The sequence below is a fragment of the Penicillium verrucosum genome (genome assembly GCF_028828655.1).
Source record: "Penicillium verrucosum strain IBT 35672 chromosome Unknown utg000004l_segment0_segment0, whole genome shotgun sequence".
NCBI classification, from domain to species: Eukaryota; Fungi; Ascomycota; class Eurotiomycetes; order Eurotiales; family Aspergillaceae; genus Penicillium; species Penicillium verrucosum.
In genome coordinates, this window is record NW_026643213.1 from 3,788,207 (window position 1) to 3,805,064 (window position 16,858).

At 49.1% G+C, this 16,858-nt stretch overlaps 8 protein-coding genes across 8 annotated transcripts; 3 read left to right on the forward strand and 5 right to left on the reverse strand.

Annotated features, from left to right (window-relative positions):
- Positions 1-171: 171 nt before the first annotated feature.
- N7516_010724 (DUF2293 domain-containing protein) lies at positions 172-3,272 on the forward strand (the record flags this gene model as incomplete). The annotated part of the gene is made up of 5 exons (XM_057223442.1): positions 172-306; positions 363-482; positions 537-830; positions 894-3,052; positions 3,143-3,272. The coding sequence occupies 5 exons, from the start codon at positions 172-174 to the stop codon at positions 3,270-3,272; spliced, it is 2,838 nt and encodes a 945-aa protein (XP_057070663.1).
- Positions 3,273-3,671: 399 nt separating this feature from the next.
- On the reverse strand, positions 3,672-3,967 carry N7516_010725 (copper metallochaperone ATX1; the record flags this gene model as incomplete). The annotated part of the gene is made up of 2 exons (XM_057223443.1): positions 3,672-3,823; positions 3,880-3,967. The coding sequence occupies 2 exons, from the start codon at positions 3,965-3,967 to the stop codon at positions 3,672-3,674; spliced, it is 240 nt and encodes a 79-aa protein (XP_057070664.1).
- A 374-nt stretch (positions 3,968-4,341) lies between these two features.
- Positions 4,342-7,385, reverse strand: N7516_010726 (uncharacterized protein; the record flags this gene model as incomplete). The annotated part of the gene is made up of 3 exons (XM_057223444.1): positions 4,342-5,984; positions 6,037-7,233; positions 7,283-7,385. 3 exons carry the CDS (start codon positions 7,383-7,385, stop codon positions 4,342-4,344), a joined length of 2,943 nt encoding a protein of 980 aa, XP_057070665.1.
- A 273-nt stretch (positions 7,386-7,658) lies between these two features.
- N7516_010727 (kinetochore Spc25 family protein) lies at positions 7,659-8,507 on the forward strand (the record flags this gene model as incomplete). The annotated part of the gene is made up of 2 exons (XM_057223445.1): positions 7,659-7,890; positions 7,963-8,507. The coding sequence occupies 2 exons, from the start codon at positions 7,659-7,661 to the stop codon at positions 8,505-8,507; spliced, it is 777 nt and encodes a 258-aa protein (XP_057070666.1).
- Positions 8,508-8,658: 151 nt separating this feature from the next.
- On the reverse strand, positions 8,659-9,926 carry N7516_010728 (SKI complex subunit WD repeat protein SKI8; the record flags this gene model as incomplete). The annotated part of the gene is made up of 7 exons (XM_057223446.1): positions 8,659-8,839; positions 8,890-9,076; positions 9,129-9,222; positions 9,280-9,446; positions 9,505-9,765; positions 9,834-9,870; positions 9,924-9,926. The coding sequence occupies 7 exons, from the start codon at positions 9,924-9,926 to the stop codon at positions 8,659-8,661; spliced, it is 930 nt and encodes a 309-aa protein (XP_057070667.1).
- A 752-nt stretch (positions 9,927-10,678) lies between these two features.
- On the reverse strand, positions 10,679-11,090 carry N7516_010729 (mitochondrial 54S ribosomal protein bL32m; the record flags this gene model as incomplete). The annotated part of the gene is made up of 2 exons (XM_057223447.1): positions 10,679-10,716; positions 10,787-11,090. 2 exons carry the CDS (start codon positions 11,088-11,090, stop codon positions 10,679-10,681), a joined length of 342 nt encoding a protein of 113 aa, XP_057070668.1.
- Positions 11,091-11,395: 305 nt separating this feature from the next.
- On the forward strand, positions 11,396-13,001 carry aspD (septin aspD). Its single transcript, XM_057223448.1, has 6 exons — positions 11,396-11,553; positions 11,616-11,744; positions 11,801-11,882; positions 11,937-12,074; positions 12,145-12,358; positions 12,413-13,001. Exons 1-6 carry the CDS (start codon positions 11,421-11,423, stop codon positions 12,749-12,751), a joined length of 1,035 nt encoding a protein of 344 aa, XP_057070669.1. The 5' UTR covers positions 11,396-11,420; the 3' UTR covers positions 12,752-13,001.
- A 137-nt stretch (positions 13,002-13,138) lies between these two features.
- On the reverse strand, positions 13,139-16,307 carry N7516_010731 (putative Golgi matrix protein; the record flags this gene model as incomplete). The annotated part of the gene is made up of 8 exons (XM_057223449.1): positions 13,139-13,372; positions 13,425-13,555; positions 14,516-14,650; positions 14,712-14,818; positions 14,870-15,585; positions 15,644-16,063; positions 16,124-16,227; positions 16,274-16,307. 8 exons carry the CDS (start codon positions 16,305-16,307, stop codon positions 13,139-13,141), a joined length of 1,881 nt encoding a protein of 626 aa, XP_057070670.1.
- Between the last annotated feature and the right edge of the window lie 551 nt (positions 16,308-16,858).

Here is a 16,858-nt window from a genome sequence, read left to right on the forward strand (position 1 = left end):
GAGGTGCACTAGGCGTGACTTTTCCCTGACTTGACCGAACGCCCTTCACTCCGGCCCATACCAGGAGCTACATATCATCTACCCGTTCATATCATACGTCTGATACAGATCTTAAATGATGTGCTGAAATCTTCATCTTCGCCAGGTTCTGTGATAAGCTGAACTAGAAGTATGGCCCGTGTCATAAGGAGGGCTGCCTCGGCCTCGGTCAGGCATGGTCCTGGCCGGGCTATCCAAAGAAGAGCGAGAAGGCACAAAGTTATTATGGAATCTGTGACCCAAGAAAAGAAAAAGCTCCGGAGTGTGGTATGTATATTCTCTACTTCAGCTTGGCCAAGTGATTAATTAACAACAATATACAGCTCTGTTTTGAAGCCCAGGCACCAATCGGTTACACCTTCATTCCTGCAGGAAATCCGCAACTCACTACAACTTGTAAGGAGCGATGTCGAGACCAGGGTTTCCAAATCCATGCAGTATCGGTGAGAACCCTATCTGGTTCCTAATGATCATCACTGATTATTTTTCTTTTCTAGACTACCCCACACTATCGCTATCATAACCTTTCCCAGCATGTTCATCGGATAGGATATCATTTTCCTAGTACTGTGGTGGCAGCTGTTTGCTCAGAACTAGGGTTTTACCTCACAAGTACTGGTAAAACAGTGCCTAGTACCTTCCCCACGGACAGGATAGAGAATCCTGAGCATGCTGATTCTGAAGTTTCTCAAATAACCCTCAACACAGAAGCACGGGACGCCTTGAAGGATCTTTTTCCGAACATACCAGACAAAGATTTGAATCAGATTATCAAGACCGCTTTTCAAAAGGTACGTATAGACCCCATCTTGATCTGAGAAATGAGGGTGTGGAAATCCTGATATCGAAAAAAGGGTCAGAAAAAAGTTGGGACCGCCACAGGATTGCCTTTGGCCCGCAGAGCCCAACTTGCTGTGGTTGCTTACGTTCGACATGTCTACACTGACTACGATCGCCTCCTAAAAACCACTTCATTCCATGAAGCTAGAGGGTTTGTTGAGCACAAAACTCTAGCAAAAGTCATTGAGTGGCGAGGGGACGATGAGAATGGCCAAACAGTGCTGGAAGATGTTTTCCGCGAGGTGATCGTTATCTCAGATGATGAAGACAGCGAATCAGAAGAAGATGCGGCTGCTTCAGCAGAGCATCAAAGCACCAGTGTGGAAATACTTCCAAGCGATACTCGGGCCCACGAGATCCGGTATCAACCTATCAACAACACGAGCCCTCTTGGTCGGGATCTTCCACGGGAACCATCCGAGGAAGCGCCGCCTGGGTTCCGATTTGTTACAAGAGCCCCCGCCACAGACACTATCAACCGCCGTGGATTTAACAGGTACAAAGCATGGACCCGCGCTGTCAAGGAATATAGAGAGGGTATGCAGGGCATTGAACAACCCAGGTTTTCTGTTGCCCCAGCTGAAAATCAAAGCCCACGATATGCCGAGCAGCGCATTACTGCTCAGGAAGTACCCGCTGCTTGGCGCCAGGATATGGTTCCCCAGCACGCCGAGGTCCATCGGCGAGTCGCTCCAGGCTCAGCCAATAATGATAACCAAGCACATCGAGTGCCCGCTATTCCACTAATGGACCGACAGGTTGCCAAGAGACATGTAGGTGTTCAGGAGAACTATCCTCATTTGGACGCCCAACAAAAATACTCCACCCAAGAACTGAACGCCAGGCCAACTGGACTAACTAATCAGGAATCACCCGAGTTGCAAATCCTAGAAGACCTCTCTGGGCCTAGAATTGCGAACATGGCCCAGTCGCAGGATGTTCCTCCCTCCAGGATGGAGCCCAGATTTCGACAGGAAAGACTGCCTCCTCAGTCGGACAGGACCAACGCACCTGTTTTCGTGAGCGGGCCAAAGGAAAATCGTCAGAAATTGACCCCAGTGGGACGCCGCACTGACTCCGTCACTTCCCCTCTTCTGAGACCAGGTTCCAACACACAGGATTCTATCTTGCCCTCGATTGAAACTTCCCGGCCGTCAGAAAGCCGGCGGACTGACGGTGCACATCCTTTGGTCCATATGGCCAACAAGATGTCCCTCCGATCGGTCACACCAGGGCGCCCTAAAGGAGAGATGATGCATCACCCCGATGTTATCAAAAAGGACGGGGACAGCGAACACGCGAGCAAAAGAAGGCGTTTGGCATATCGCGAAGGTTCTCGGACCGATCCCCGTCCAGACCTATGGAGTGCAAGGCCTATGGGGCTTCCTGTTTCCGAAGGATTCGGACCAAACTCTTATCGTCGCGTTGAGCTTGTCACAGACCATCGACCCCAGGACCAGTCTCATTTCCGTCGGGACTACCAGCCAGTGGAACCACCCCCTGTTGTAGGACACCAGCGGGAAAGGAACGCGAACTCACTCTCTTATTCCAACGTACAACATGGCCCAGAAACAAGGTCAGTCTTGGGTCGACAGCACATTGGCGGGTTGCACGAGCCTCAATCCCAGGCCGGGCTTTCCAATACCAGTGCCATTATCTCGGGAGGGGATCACACCTCTAGAACGGCTCCAGTCGTTTCTCAACCTGGACCGTGGTATCCTTACCACGGTGATCGTAGTCTCCGTTCAGATCGTGCTCCGCAAGACTCGCGGGCCATTCGGCACACCGGCCTTGATAGTGGCCGCCCTTTACGAGAGAATGTTCACCCAGACAGAAACCTATATGCCGAGGACTTTGTCCGGCATGTTGACCACCGTGAGCCCCTTCCATATGAATATATTTCCAGGCGGACAGAACCCGAAATCAAGCCCATTGGAGACCCCTCCCCGTCAACTCGGACTAGAAACCTTGATTACATTGGTACAAAGAATCTCTCCCAGACCCAAGTTTCGTCTGATCAATGTGGCCCATTGCCCATAAGACCGCGAGTGGCTCCTTCCCATGACCACCTTCGCACTTTTTCAGACTCTGTCATAGGAAAAATCCAGCCTCACGTGTCCCCCCCTCAGGTCCCTCGTGAAAGACCAGCCAGTGGCGGGTTCAACTCCTCGCGGTAAGCCTTCATTGGGGGAAACCAACCAGTTTAACAGCACAACTTCCCCCCCACTACGTTTTGAGAAATTCTTCACTAACACAGATGTAGACCATCCTACAGTTACCCTGCCTCATCCCAAACTATGGAGCAAGATCGCCCAGTCTATGTTCAAAGGGTTGAACCACGGTCACCCTACTATTCCGTCCTTGGCGGAAGACATGTTGTCATTGTTGATTAATTAATTCCACCTTCTATCATATTCCCCTTTTGTTGCGAGATGTTTTGTATTCGCATTGCGTTGCATTGTTGTTCATGATACCCTTGTGCATATTCTTAGAAACTCTCTCACACCATGGGTCTCAATACCAATTTGAATCGGGAACTACGCTTCCCCAATTTTATATCTATTTCATTGCATGTCGTCATGGCCATTTAGTCATGGGAATTCCAGAGCAACCTTGGAACCTTCTGATATGTTCTGCCTAGCAGTCCAGTCTAGTCTCGGGCCTGAGATTCCACAAGCTTAGGCAACTTGCCTAAACTCGTTGGAGTTGACTTCCAGGCTTCATGCAAAAAAAAAAAAAAAAAAAAAAAGGGTATATATAAGACCGGAAACACCACGAGCATACGAGAGGATTTAAACCCCCTTGCTCTCCCCATCTGCCTCTCCGCTGTTCACAGTCTTGCCAGTCTTCTTAATCTTCTCCAGCACGTCATCGTAGGAAAGAGTAGGTTCGGCGGTAACATTGACCGTCTGGGACTCGAGGCTGACATCGAAGGTCTTGACGCCTAAAGACCAGCGTGTTAGGATCAAAAGACAATGAAACAGGCCGTGCGTTGCTTACCTTCCAGCTTTTTGAGGACACGCTCCACGGCGCCGGAGCATCCGCCGCAGGTCATAGTCACATTGAACTTGTATTGGTGGTCAGACATGGTGGGAAATTGATTTGTGTTGGTGCGGGGTGTTGTTGTTGTTGGAGGAGGGGAAGAAGATGCTTGGCGGGATCACACAGTGGACTTTTTGAGGTTTTTGAGGTTGTTTCAGATAAATCACAATTCGAATAAGGCAAAATAGGTGAAGTGAAAGAGAGAAAGAGAGAAAGGAAGAGTATATATATATTTTACTATTCTATCTCTCTCTATATACAAATATTCTGGATTTGTCATACTTCTAAGGCTCATCCCTTGGTGAATGAGCCATATTCGCCATTGGTTGATGTCTTTTATAGTAAGATGATATACTACTACAATATATAGTTATGGAATAGGTATATGTATTATACAATTATTGGATATATAAGCCAATTCTAAAATCCAGCAGCTCTCTTCTTCTTCTTTTTCGGTTTCTTGAGTGTGCGAGTTCCAAAAGCTCCCCGCTCCATCTGGGTCATCGGCATACTATCCGGCTGACTACTGTTGATGTTCATGTTGATTTGGGGAGGTGCGAGGGGCTGACTACCCCATGTTCGGACCATAGGAACTGCCGGAGTCGCAGGGAGGGATTGGTCACGAGTTTGAGAGCGCTTCTTCCGTCTACTCTTGGGTGTGCGCATCTTGGAATTCCGCGTCTCCTCATCTTCGATCCTGTCCCATGTATAGTGTTGGGGATTGGTCCCCACTGGCCAGTGGGAGAGGAGGGTTGACACCTTCCGTGGTGTTGGACGTGGGGGTTTGAATGTGATGAATGCTGAGAGGCCACTCAGGACTGGGACTGCGGTGTACTTGGATTGCTCGACTGGCGTCGTGTCCCGTCGAAATCCAAAGGTTCGGCTTTTGGCCATTGATGACTGGCTTGCAGAGGCCTGTGATGATAGGTATGCGAAGTAGCTTGATTGGTATTTGTTCTGTGCCGCGGCCTTTTCATTTGCCTTTTTAATGGCGAGGTCATCGACCGGCTCAGGGGGCCTGGATAGTAAGATGCTATCCAACGAAGTGGAAATTTTGATTAGGCGTGAAAGGATGAGATCGGCAGCAACTCCCCGAATAAGTTTCTCTTTCATGAGTCGTGTCTGCACGGGGATGGTACGAGGTAGGGTAGACATCCAATCATCGATCATTCTATCATAGGTATTTAGAAGATCCCTGTCTGCTTCGTCCGACAATTTGGCCGGCATGCCATATCTCCCGCTTGAGGATGGGACTGGCAGAAGCATATACCGACAGTGAGCGTCCGGGTTCCCGTATTTGGGCACCAGTGCTGAGATGAGCCGTTTCACCTCATCTGCACTTTCATCAAGACCTTCAGGCAGAATTCTCTTGCCGGTCAATTCAACCATCGTCCTGCCTGGAGGTCGCTTCGATCCATTCGCCATTTCGCCTTGTAGAGTTGCTATCAACCCGTCAAATGTCCTTGGTTTGGGCATCCGTCTCTTTTTTTGCTTTTTTGGTCGAATTTCCATCATCCCTGTCGCTATTTTGTAGACACCGGATAAATCCAAGGTCCACTGCAAGTCCGACCTTGTATCAATGCGGCCCATTTTGGGCTTGCAGCGACGAACAATCGTTTTCTTCATCGCTGATTCGTCCCAATCATTCACAATAAAGTCGTCGGTGGGTCTGATGTAGGACGTCGGAGCATAACGCCTTCTTAACCGCAAGACATTACTTTGACGAAACAAGTCCGGCTCGTCTGGATCTCCGCGTGGACCTTTGAAAGTAGATTCGTGAACGGCAAAATCGGAATCCATCCAGAAAAGCTTTATCAATGGCAAGTGGGCGTTATAGAAATTCCTACCCAGTGGTGTAATAGAGTGGGCAATCTCTTTAAATACGAATCTCGAGAATCGCGCAACAGAGTCACGTTTAGTTGGCGTTATCTCGTCCAACAGGGGCGCATCTAGCACCAGGGGATCAGGAACAGATATACTCTCGGTCTCTTCGTCGGATATAAAGGGACATGGGAATGCTTGTACCAGTCGAGTGATCTGCGAATACAAAACGAGATACACATCTAGATGATAATTTAGTATGTGAATCTCGTGTTCAGTCGCACTAGCACATACCTTGGTATACGACTATGTCACTAAGTCGCAAAGTTGTGTCTTCGGGGTCTCGAAAGTGTCTCCAGGAAACTTGAGGGTATAGAGAAAGGCCTGTGTCATCATCACCTGGTAGGGCCCCGAGATCAAACCATGATATCCGAGTTGTCGTCAGGACGAAGAACTGTGATGGCTTGCGTGGGTTTCTTTGAACGTCTAGAACCCACTCAGATTTCTTTTCCATTCCCAACTCAACCGTGCGTGGTGGAATCTGGTCGTCTGTGAAGGCATAGATTATGACACTGTGACGATTGGAGACAACTACCGATCCAACATTATGGACCCACACGATAGATGCCCAGCCATCAAGGCGAGGGCAACTATGTTTGCGTTTATAATCCCGTAAGGGCAGCGAGCCTGACTTGACGAACTCGACAGCCCAAGTGGACTGCTGAAGTCGCTGTCTGCCGGTGATCTCCCAGACACTCCACTTGCCTGTGGTATCTACAACGGCGAATTGTCTCTGATACCAGGGGTTGAAGGCCACATCGGCATGTGAGAAGCCACCTGTTTGCGACACAGGTATCTCCACGATGGGATTCGCGTCCAGCCGAGAGTTTTTTAAGGGAGCGGAAGATCCCAGTATAGCATCATCTGGGACGTGCATAGGCACAGGATCCCAGTGGTAAAGAGGTCGGAATATTGTAGTTCTTGTGGGGAGACGAGCAGCCATGAACATGGGCGTTTCCTCCAAGGGACGTGCAAAGTGTATTTGACGTACCGGTGCGCCAGAATGGGACCATTCGGACATTTCAACGTCGCTGATTGATGGAGCACGAAATGCTAGCCTCTGTGGAGAACTCAGCTCCAAAATTTCCTCTTCCAGTGTTCGGAATGAGATTATATTACGAGATTCTCCGGTAACAGCCACCGCAATTGGAACTGAGCGCAGCCTTTTGTCATGACGCCTTTGGTCCACCGCATAACCGATATCGAAGAGCCCAGAGACCTCCGGGTCATATTTCTCAGTTATAGATGTCAACGTTTTCGACAGCGGCTCAGCGCGAATTGAGGACCATGATGCCGCCAAATCGGGATGCGCGCTTGTGATCACTTTCCTGGGGTTTTTCTCGGCTACTCTTTGTATTGGTCGAACTTCCTGGGAGCGAAAAGGCGATGGGATTGTTGTCTTGGTCACACCGGTATACTCGATCGACGGGGCTTGCGAACATGTTAGTTGGTTTTTGAGAAAAGAGGGTCGAGTACCTACGCCTAGCAAAGGAGCGAGTAAATGTCCAGTCCTGCTCCTCAGGAAGGTAGACAGCTCGTCCTACGTGCCCATAGTAGAGAGCACCACCTGAATGTTCATCCATCGGATCTTTCTTTGCTTCTTGCGATCAGTTCAAGACCTAGCCAAACCATGTCGATACTGGTGCAACAGTAAGAGTCCCCTTTGTCATATACATATGGGCATAATGAGAGGATAAAGCAGTAAGAGAAACCCTGCAGCACGGAAAGTTTTTTGGTTCTTATCGATAAGAGTCGGAGTTGTTGCGCCGCAACCCAAAACAACCCTTTGTCCCCGCGTCAACTTCAACTTGCATTCAACTCAACACTCAACACTCACAATTCAATTCTCAGATACCATGACTTCTTCATTCGAACCGTCACTCTCGACAAGTGGCATGCGCCCACCGCTTGCCTCGGCGGATGCGCCATCAATGGCAGACTCATTGCCCAGCATCAACTTTGGATTCGAGGACCTGCGCAATACCATGGCACAATTCACAGTGAAGTTCGACGCGTTTATTGAGCGCGGTCGCAAACGAGTCTTGGAGGAAAGAAACCAGTTCCACATTAATCTAGCTGAATATGAAGGTATGTGTTTGATAATTTTGAAACCCACCCGTTCCTACCATATATTCCACTGTGCCTAACACACCCTACTAGAGGACGAGCGCATGCGACAGCGCGATATCGAAATTCTCAATCTCAAATCACAAACCCATGAACAAACCCTCCAAAAGGAAGCGGCGGAGGCTGCTGAAATGCACGCGGCTATCTCATCTATCACCTTGGAACGCGATTCCCGCCTTGCCAAACGCGACCGCCTAAAGCAGCAAATCGCCGAGACTCAGAAGGCTATCAGTCAAAAGGTCGAGGCACAAAAGTCTCACGCACAGCATTTAGATGCGCAATCTCGTCTCAATTTCCCGGAGTTGGAGTTTTGGCAGGATTACCTTTGTATTCGAATTGAAGGCGCCGGTCGTGAGGACCGGTTAAAGTTTGTCTACAGCCATCTATTGGAGAAGGACTGGGAGGCGGAAGCTTGGTTTGAATTGGGCACCGCCAGTCGTGACTACGAAGTTTTCCATACGCGCCCCAAGGTTGACCGGGATGGTTTGGAGCATGTGGTAGATCTCGTCAACGATGACCGAGACTTCGGGGCGTTCTTGAAACGGATGCGCAAGTTGTTTGTTGAAGCGATGAACTAAGGACAAGTGCAAGGCCGTTTGGGTTATTGTTATTGTTCCGATACGAATTCATGATTTTTATGCATAGTTCAGTAAAGTTTCCTAGGTTCCATTGAAATCGTCACGCAGTTGCAAGGACATTTCTGCAATACCCCATTTCCAGCTACTCCTTTTACCCAGTAGCCTCGCGGTAGAATGCAATGCTGCGGTTTGCGCCAGCGGTGGCAAAACCTTCTGTCTTGCCAACCTTGGGGAGCCACTTTGCGTTCCAAACGGCTTTATCTGTTTCTGAGTGGGTAGCAACACAGGTCTTTGTCTCCATGGACCAAACCTTGACCTTGCCGTCAAACGAACTTGGAAATGTCAGCTTGTCATTATATGAATGTATGGAATATTGACTGACCTGCTTAGAAGGTACTCGCCAGTGTCGCTCCAGGAAAGAGACAAGATCCAGGCAGAGTGCCCTGAGAGATTGGCGATTTGTTCGCCAGAGGAAGTATCGTACAGCACAATGACCTTGGAGTCACCAGCAGCTGCTAGAATCTTGCTTTTGGGCGAGAAAGCCACAGCTCGTACGGGATTGACCAAGCCTAGGCCGAATTAGCACTTGCATTTCTACTCGGCCCAGTCAACTTTACTTACCTAACAGAGAGAACGGCATGCGGCCAGTTTCAGTGGTGAAGATGTAGACTGCGCCATCGTCATGACCTGAAGCGATCAATCGGCCATCGGGAGACTAAACACCAAAGTTAGCAGGGGCCCACTTGTCTGATTGCAGGATGTGAGATCTCACCAAGTCGATGCAAGTACCAAAGTTGCCTTTGGTCTCATGGTCCCGAATTCGAGTGGCATCGGCAGCCAAATCCCATACATTAATGCGCCCCTCCTGCGTCACACCAGCAAGGTATTGACCATCTTCAGAAAGAGCTATGGCCCAGGCATCGGCACCTGTGAGGTCGGCTGTCTTCTTGTTAGCCCCATTCCACCTTGTGGGCTATCAAAGAGGGGCAGTGCTTACCAGTCAGTTTTGTGTCTGCAGCCCAATGGCCGTCCTGACAAGACCAGACCTTGATTTCGCCATCAAATCCAGCGGTGACTGCACGGGAGCCATTGCCATTGGTCACGATGTGATGGCAACCAATGGTGTGGGCACCATCAATGGACTGCACCAGGGGGAAGTCAGCGTCCGTGGTGGAATGCACTTTAATAGACGAGGCACCCGAGGCAGATAGAATTTGCTTGTCTGTTATAGCCAGCGAGAAGATATCAACAAGGTGCGCTACAAACAAACAGAATGTTAGCCAAATCATAGATGTCACCCAGGATAATGCGCATCGGGAAGCTCACCATTGTCCGCAGAACCTCTCGAGAGGTATTGTTTCGACTATAAACCGTCAATTAGTAATGAGATTCATCAAATTTTTGGTATGTTCTTACCATGTTGATGATGCCGTGCTCTTTCACGACTGTGTTGAGACTTTATTTGCGGAGGAGCAATGACGTTGGGGCCCGAAGGCCTGTTCCGCTTTTTATCGTCTTTTATCGCCTTTTATCGCCGCCTTTTTCTTCTTCTTCTTCTTCTTTGCTTCTTCTTCTTCTTTACGATAGAGACAAGATGACATACCACAGACATTATCAAATGTTATATATACTGTCTCATATCTACTCTACTGACCTAGGTATCTCTATACTATTGGATGTTAAGGTAAAATAATCAAGCTGCTAAAGCTAATCAGGTCGAGATACTATTAACTATCTATGTAGTTAGTACTTCTAGGGCTCCTGTCTTGACTATATATGTACATGGCTACGAAACCAGTGAGGCAAGTAGAGGCGGACAATGTTCATAGAGCGCTAAAGTCGTAATAAGAACATATCCGACTATTTCCACCCAGACCAGCGCGACTATAACATCTACAGTAGGACCCTATTTGGCTTTTAAATTCAAATAGAAGAAAAAAAAGAAGTCAATTGAAAAGACCACAGCGTTCAACTTCGACCTACTAAATCGAATTGTTATAAAAGTCATATTGAAACATTTCCCCCGCAAAACCCAGACGCCAGTTGCCATGCAGCATGTATCCACAACCAATTCTAGAAATACAATCTCTTTTTTGGGGCTTGAGATTGGGATCTCGAGAATGTTGATCCTGATTCCCCCAAGGCAAACCCTTATTTCTTACAATGCTCTCTCATGCCATGTCGAGGGTCCTCCAAGATTCCTTGATGTCTGTTGACGAGTCAGCTTTTCTGCGATAACCAAATATATGTGCCTCCTCCAGCTTGGGCTCAAATCCTACCTTTGACACAGTTGGGGCACAGGAGATGGGCACGCTTGATCTGGCCACAGCCTGGACATTTATTAAGACTCTTCACATCTTTGAGGGCCTTGCCGGCCATTTGTCGATGACGCTTCTTCATGTGGGAGGTCTTCTTCTTAGGAACGGCGCGCAGAACAGAATCCCAAAGATCAGAGAGGAGAGATGGGATATTGAGAGAGATCGAAACCGGTTGTAGGAATCCGCTGGTCGCGATGGGTGTGATCGGGAGGAACCGAGCGAGTCGTGGGAATTGGAGGGACTCGGAAAGAAGTGAGCGCGACATGGTTGCCGGAGCAAAAGGTAGAAGACGCAATGCCATCTTGTAAATCGATTCAAGCACGAAAAAAAAGAGGTTGGTGCCTTCAAGTGTGGTAGTGGGAGCTATCACAGAGATCAACGGGTGTCTGAAGCAAAAGTGAAGGGTAGTTTTCTGGAGAGACGCTAGTCCCAATTAGGGATAGCGCACCCCTGAGTTCGGGAAAGAGGACGATAATAAGGGGGGTTGGCCCAAAGTGCTCTTGCTTCAAACTACATACTTTGTACTTCTCTTCTCTTCGGGTCTTCTTGGGATTGCGGGCTTCAATTTCTGTCTTTCACCTTTAATCTCTTCATAATGGCCACCACCGCAGCTTCGGCTCAGCAGCCCACTGTTTTCCCTCATAGCCATGTTGGTTTTGACAGCATTACCTCGCAAATCGAGCGCAAGCTGTTGAAGCGTGGCTTTCAGTTCAATGTCATGTGTGTTGGTATGTGTTAAGCAATACTTCCTCCCCATTATAAGAATCTCAGCTAATTTCTCGCGCGATAGGCCAAACTGGTCTTGGAAAATCGACCCTGATCAACACTATCTTCGCATCCCACCTGATTGACTCCAAGGGCCGTCTGACCCCCTCCGAGCCCGTTCGCTCCACCACCGAGATCAAGACAGAGTCGCACAGTACGTTTATTATCGGGGGAATCGCACTCGATACGGAATGGCTGACGAGTGACTAGTTATTGAGGAGAACGGCGTGCGTCTCCGCCTGAACATTGTTGACACACCTGGTTACGGTGATCAGGTTAACAACGACCGATGGTAATTTGAGTCCCATCGTGCTGGAGTTACCAGGTCTAAGCTAATCATAAACAGCTGGGACCCCATTGTCAAGTACATCAAGGATCAGCACTCGGCATACCTCCGCAAGGAACTCACCGCTCAGCGTGAGCGTTACATCCAAGATACTCGTGTTCACTGCTGCTTGTTCTTCATCCAGCCCTCCGGCCATGCGTGAGTTTGCCCGGCCCATGCCTTGGCTTCCCTTGAGCTCCTTTTGACTGACCCATCTGACCCCGCATAGCCTCAAGCCTATCGATATCGTTGTTCTGAAGAAGCTGTCCGATGTCGTCAATGTTGTTCCCGTTATTGCCAAGTCCGACTCTCTCACCGTTGAAGAGCGTCAGGCGTTCAAGGAGCGCATCAAGGAGGAGTTCTCCTTCCACAACCTGAAGATGTACCCTTACGATAATGGCGAGCTCGATGATGAGGAGCGTGCTATCAACGCCCAGATCAAGGTATGCTTGACCCTGGCAGAGCTGTTGTAACTCGACATTAACCTCTAGGTACAGGACATCATTCCTTTCTCGGTTGTCGGCAGTGAGAAGACCATTGTTGTCAATGGCAAGCAGGTTCGCGGCCGCCAGAACCGCTGGGGTGTCATCAACGTCGAGGACGAGAACCACTGTGAATTCGTCTACCTGCGCAACTTCCTGACCCGCACCCACCTTCAGGATCTGGTCGAGACTACCAGCCAAATCCACTACGAGACCTTCCGTGCCAAGCAGTTGCTTGCCCTGAAGGAAAGCAGCGCTGCCGGGGGCCACACCGGTGGCAGTCGGCCCATCAGCCCCTCCGCGGACCGGGAGCTGAGCCGCAACTCGCAGCGCGCAGCCATGAACGGATACTAAACTCGGTGATCTTTCATGTCTGATGCGAGCGCTGTGACCGTTGCGCGACGGCCCTCTCCGAAAACTTACTGTCCTCTTTTTGACGCCAGCAGGCCCTTGCAGATATCCCATTTTTCCTTTTTCTTTTGCGTTTGTTTTCATTTGTATCCTACATCCCATCTTGTGTCTTCTTGAGAGACCCATCGAGCTTGTATTGCCGGGGAAAAAGAGAATCGGCACTCCAGTGCTCGTGCCGTCTCTGGTGCTTTCCATGTACTTAGTTTTTTCTTAATTAACTTGACGAGACCAATTTCTATTCTTGGATTGAGAGGTATCAAACGGGGCGGTCGCCTTGCTGGTCATGACATTGACTAAATCATATTTCCCCATATGTAATGCAGCGGTGTACTATTGCGCACCGAACTTACCGCCGTCAACAACCCAATCCCGCAGCTCAACATATGCTTTCTCCAGATCATCATTCACAACGATCTTATCGTGAGCCGCAGGCAGCTTTGCATATTCAAGTTCGTTCTGAGCTTGGTCGAGCCTTTTCTGGAGCGATTCTTCGGTTTCGGTGCCACGACCACGGAGGCGCTGCTCCAGCACCTCGAGAGAAGGCGGCGCAAGGAACAAGAAACGCTATAAATAATCAGTAAAGTCCCCATCATCAGGATTCCCTAGAACACTTTACCGCATTGAGATCCGTCCGCTTCACCTGCTTGACTCCTTCCATCTCAATATCCAATATGCAGATCCGCTTCTTCTCAGCGATGTTCTTGACAGCCTGCACAGATGTGCCGTAGTAGTTCCCACCGAATTGAGCTGTTCTACCGGTTAATTGATGTCCAATCTTCTTTTCTTCGTTCTTCTTATAGTAGCAGTGTGCAGTGTGCAGTGCAGTGTAAACCCACCATGTTCAATAAACCCGTTTTTGGCAACTAGATCGAGGAATCCCTCTTTCGTGACAAAGTTATATTCACGTCCATCTTGCTCGCCGGGTCTCGGGGATCGAGTGGTTTCTATTCAAGGTCCGTCCGTGTGAGCAAATATGTGCGCGCATTCATTCCACTCCCGCGCTGAACTGACCCGAGATGGAAAATCCGAACGTATCGGGATACTCTGCGAACAATCGCTTCAGTAGTGTCGACTTTCCTGTCCCCGACGGGCCGGATATCACAATTGGGCGGTAGGCTAAGTACAAAAGTGGGATCTTGTCAGTATGGCTGTGGCTCGAATGGTGGGGGGTATGTATGTGTATGTTCTGCCATGAAGCAGAGCAGCTTTTTGCTTACCAGTGGTGGCCATTGTAGATGTCGAGTGGGTGGCGCGGACGAACGGTCTGTAGAACGCTGAGAAGACACGGAAAGACGAGAGAGGCATATAAGGATTGAAATTAAAATGAACAAGGCGATTATTTAGCTGAAGACGGCTTTGTTCCGTCCTAATTCAGCTTAGCTTGTTTATTTATTAGGAAGGCGGAAGAAATCCATCTAATTATCTCTTGGCAGTTCTAGTTCTGGCTTTGTATGGAGGGAGTACATATACATCCATGAATGTAAACCATATGTATACGGAGTACATAACTACTTACATGCAATTTACCAGAAAAGCACCAAGTATCAAAGTATCAATATCCCAAGTTCTATGACTTTCCTACTTTATACATTTCTCCATATCATTTAAGTGGCCCCTGGTGACTTCCTCGTCGCGATGGATTCATATTACCTACCTCCGCCTCTTGCTCCAGGAAATTAGACCATAGTTCGGCTAACGTCTCTTTACTGGAGGCACCATTATCCATGAACTCCGTTGCCAGGTTTGGCGTGCTCGGGGTGCGGAGGGGAGTACCGGGGACTCGGAGCTTCCCAGACATACTCGATGTCCCTGGACGGGCAAGACCTGCCTGTTCACGTTGCTCTATTTTTCAATAATTAGACGGGCTCGGAAAATTCTTTGTATTTGGTTTTGCAGCACTCACCATCGTTCCAGCCTAAGAGTGCAGCGATCAGTTGCAATATTTGGAATTTCTTAGGATCAGATCGGTCTAGAGCAAGGAAGTGCAGAAAATGGTTGGTGACAATATGTCTGTATGGTGTCAGTATGGAATTGAGGTAGGTGGATGTCATAGGAACATACCTGTCAACATTATCCTCCGGCTTGCCTTTCTTGAGGAATCGGAGGGCTTTCGTCAGATGGTCATTCAACGTGACTGCCTCATGCCGTAGCTTGCCAATGAGAAGGTTCTTCTCCTTGACCTCTTTCTCGAATGGCCGGACTCGCTCAATCTCTTCCTGCGCATTTTGGAGGCCCTTGTCGGCGTCGGTGGCCTGCTTCTGCGCTTCCCGCAGAGAACGTCGGAGGTCCTCGAGTTGAGAATCAGAACTCTCGACAAGCTCCCGCAGCTCTTGCTTCCGCGCCAATTGGATTTCTTGCAACGCCCGCTGGAGGCCATCAACTGTTGACTGTTGGGTGTCGCGTTCAAGGGTGGCTCGTTCATATCCCTCTCTTAAGCTGCTGAGCTGCTCCTCCAGATCCCCGACCTTCTCGTTCAGGTTCTCCCGGATAGATCGCTCCTCCATGGCAAGAATTTCCCAATTATGCATAGCCTCCTTCGCTTGTTCAAACTCCGACTGGAGGTACGACTCTTGCTCGAGCAGTTCCTCCTTCTCCTTCAACCAATTCTGTTGGGATAAGTTTGTCCGGTCCCGAAGTGTGGACAGCTCCTTCTCTTTCTCCGCCGAATCGCCCGATAGTTCTACCAGCTGGGCGGACTTTGAATCAAGCTCATCCTTCAAGTTGTTGTTCTCGTCTTCAAGGTCTTCGATCTGTGATCGCGCTAGAGACAATTCCTCCTATAGGACAAGCAAGATTAGCCAAATATCCCCAAGTAGTGAATTCCGGTCCACGCACCGCATCCTCCTTGAGCCGCTCCCCTAGTTGCGATTTGATGGTATTAACTCGTTCCAGGAGCATCTGGAACTGCGTTTCCGCCTGCTCCTTCTTGCTCTCCGCGTCGTCCAATTTCTGCTGCAGGGCCTCCATGTCTGCGGTGTGCTTGGACTGAATCTCTTCCAATGATTTTCGCATATCGGCTACTTCGGCGCGCAACGAGTCACGATCTCGAACAAGTGCATCGAATCGGTCCTTTGGCTCGGTGCCATCGGAAGCGGGGTCGCGCTGGATATCGGTTCCTGGGGGGGCATCGCCAGTAGTTACGGGCTCCTGTTTATTGGCAGACCGATCTGGTAGACTACCATCTATTGTGTCGGGCTTGGCGCCATTGGATTCTGGCACTTGTATGGGGTCCACGTTGGCATCATGGGGTTCGTTCTTGTGAGGTGTCAGTCAGTAAAGGTGCAATAACAATCAGGGGGGAGGTTTATCATATACATCAGTGTCATTGTGATCGGCCGGCGCATCCTCTGGATGCTCGTCAGCCTTGGAGTCGGCTTTGGCTTTGGCGGCCTTCTTCTTGTTCTTCTTGGACTTTGCGCCTTTGCGGGGTCAGTGGGTTCCAATTCACAAAGGGGATGCCCTTACTTGGGGTAGCAGACGGCGGGATTCCTTCGCTCATGCTGTGTGGTGTTTGAAAAGACCTTGGGGGAGGAAGATGATGAATTCCTAAGGTTACAGGGTAAGCTGTCAACACGCGGCCGGGGGCTAGCGCCCTTTCCGCCCTCCTGGGCTATGTCTAGATGATTAATCTATCAACCTCCATCCCACAGGCTTGTCTTTTTTCCCCTTCTTTTTTCACTTCTAATTTGATGTGTTTTTTTGGCTTGTATATACCCTGCCATGTTTGAAAATCTTTTGTCGTTCTGTACTTACGTACGTATATGATTCACTACAAGCCTGTAGTTCCCCCATAGTATGCCAAGGGGATTCCCCTATGGTGTATGTCGATTGGGAAAGAATCGTAGGATTCGTCTAACATGATGTAGGACTTCTGGGGGTTAGTGAAGCCCTTTATATATCCCACTATATCTCATTGTATATGACCTAAACAGATCAAAAGAGGTATCAAGAGGGAGAAGAGCAGGACTGTTTTGTCACACTCATATCAATTGTCCCTCCGTGGTATATGCTATGTAGTATGTAGTATGTAGAGGGTATAATTTTCACTTC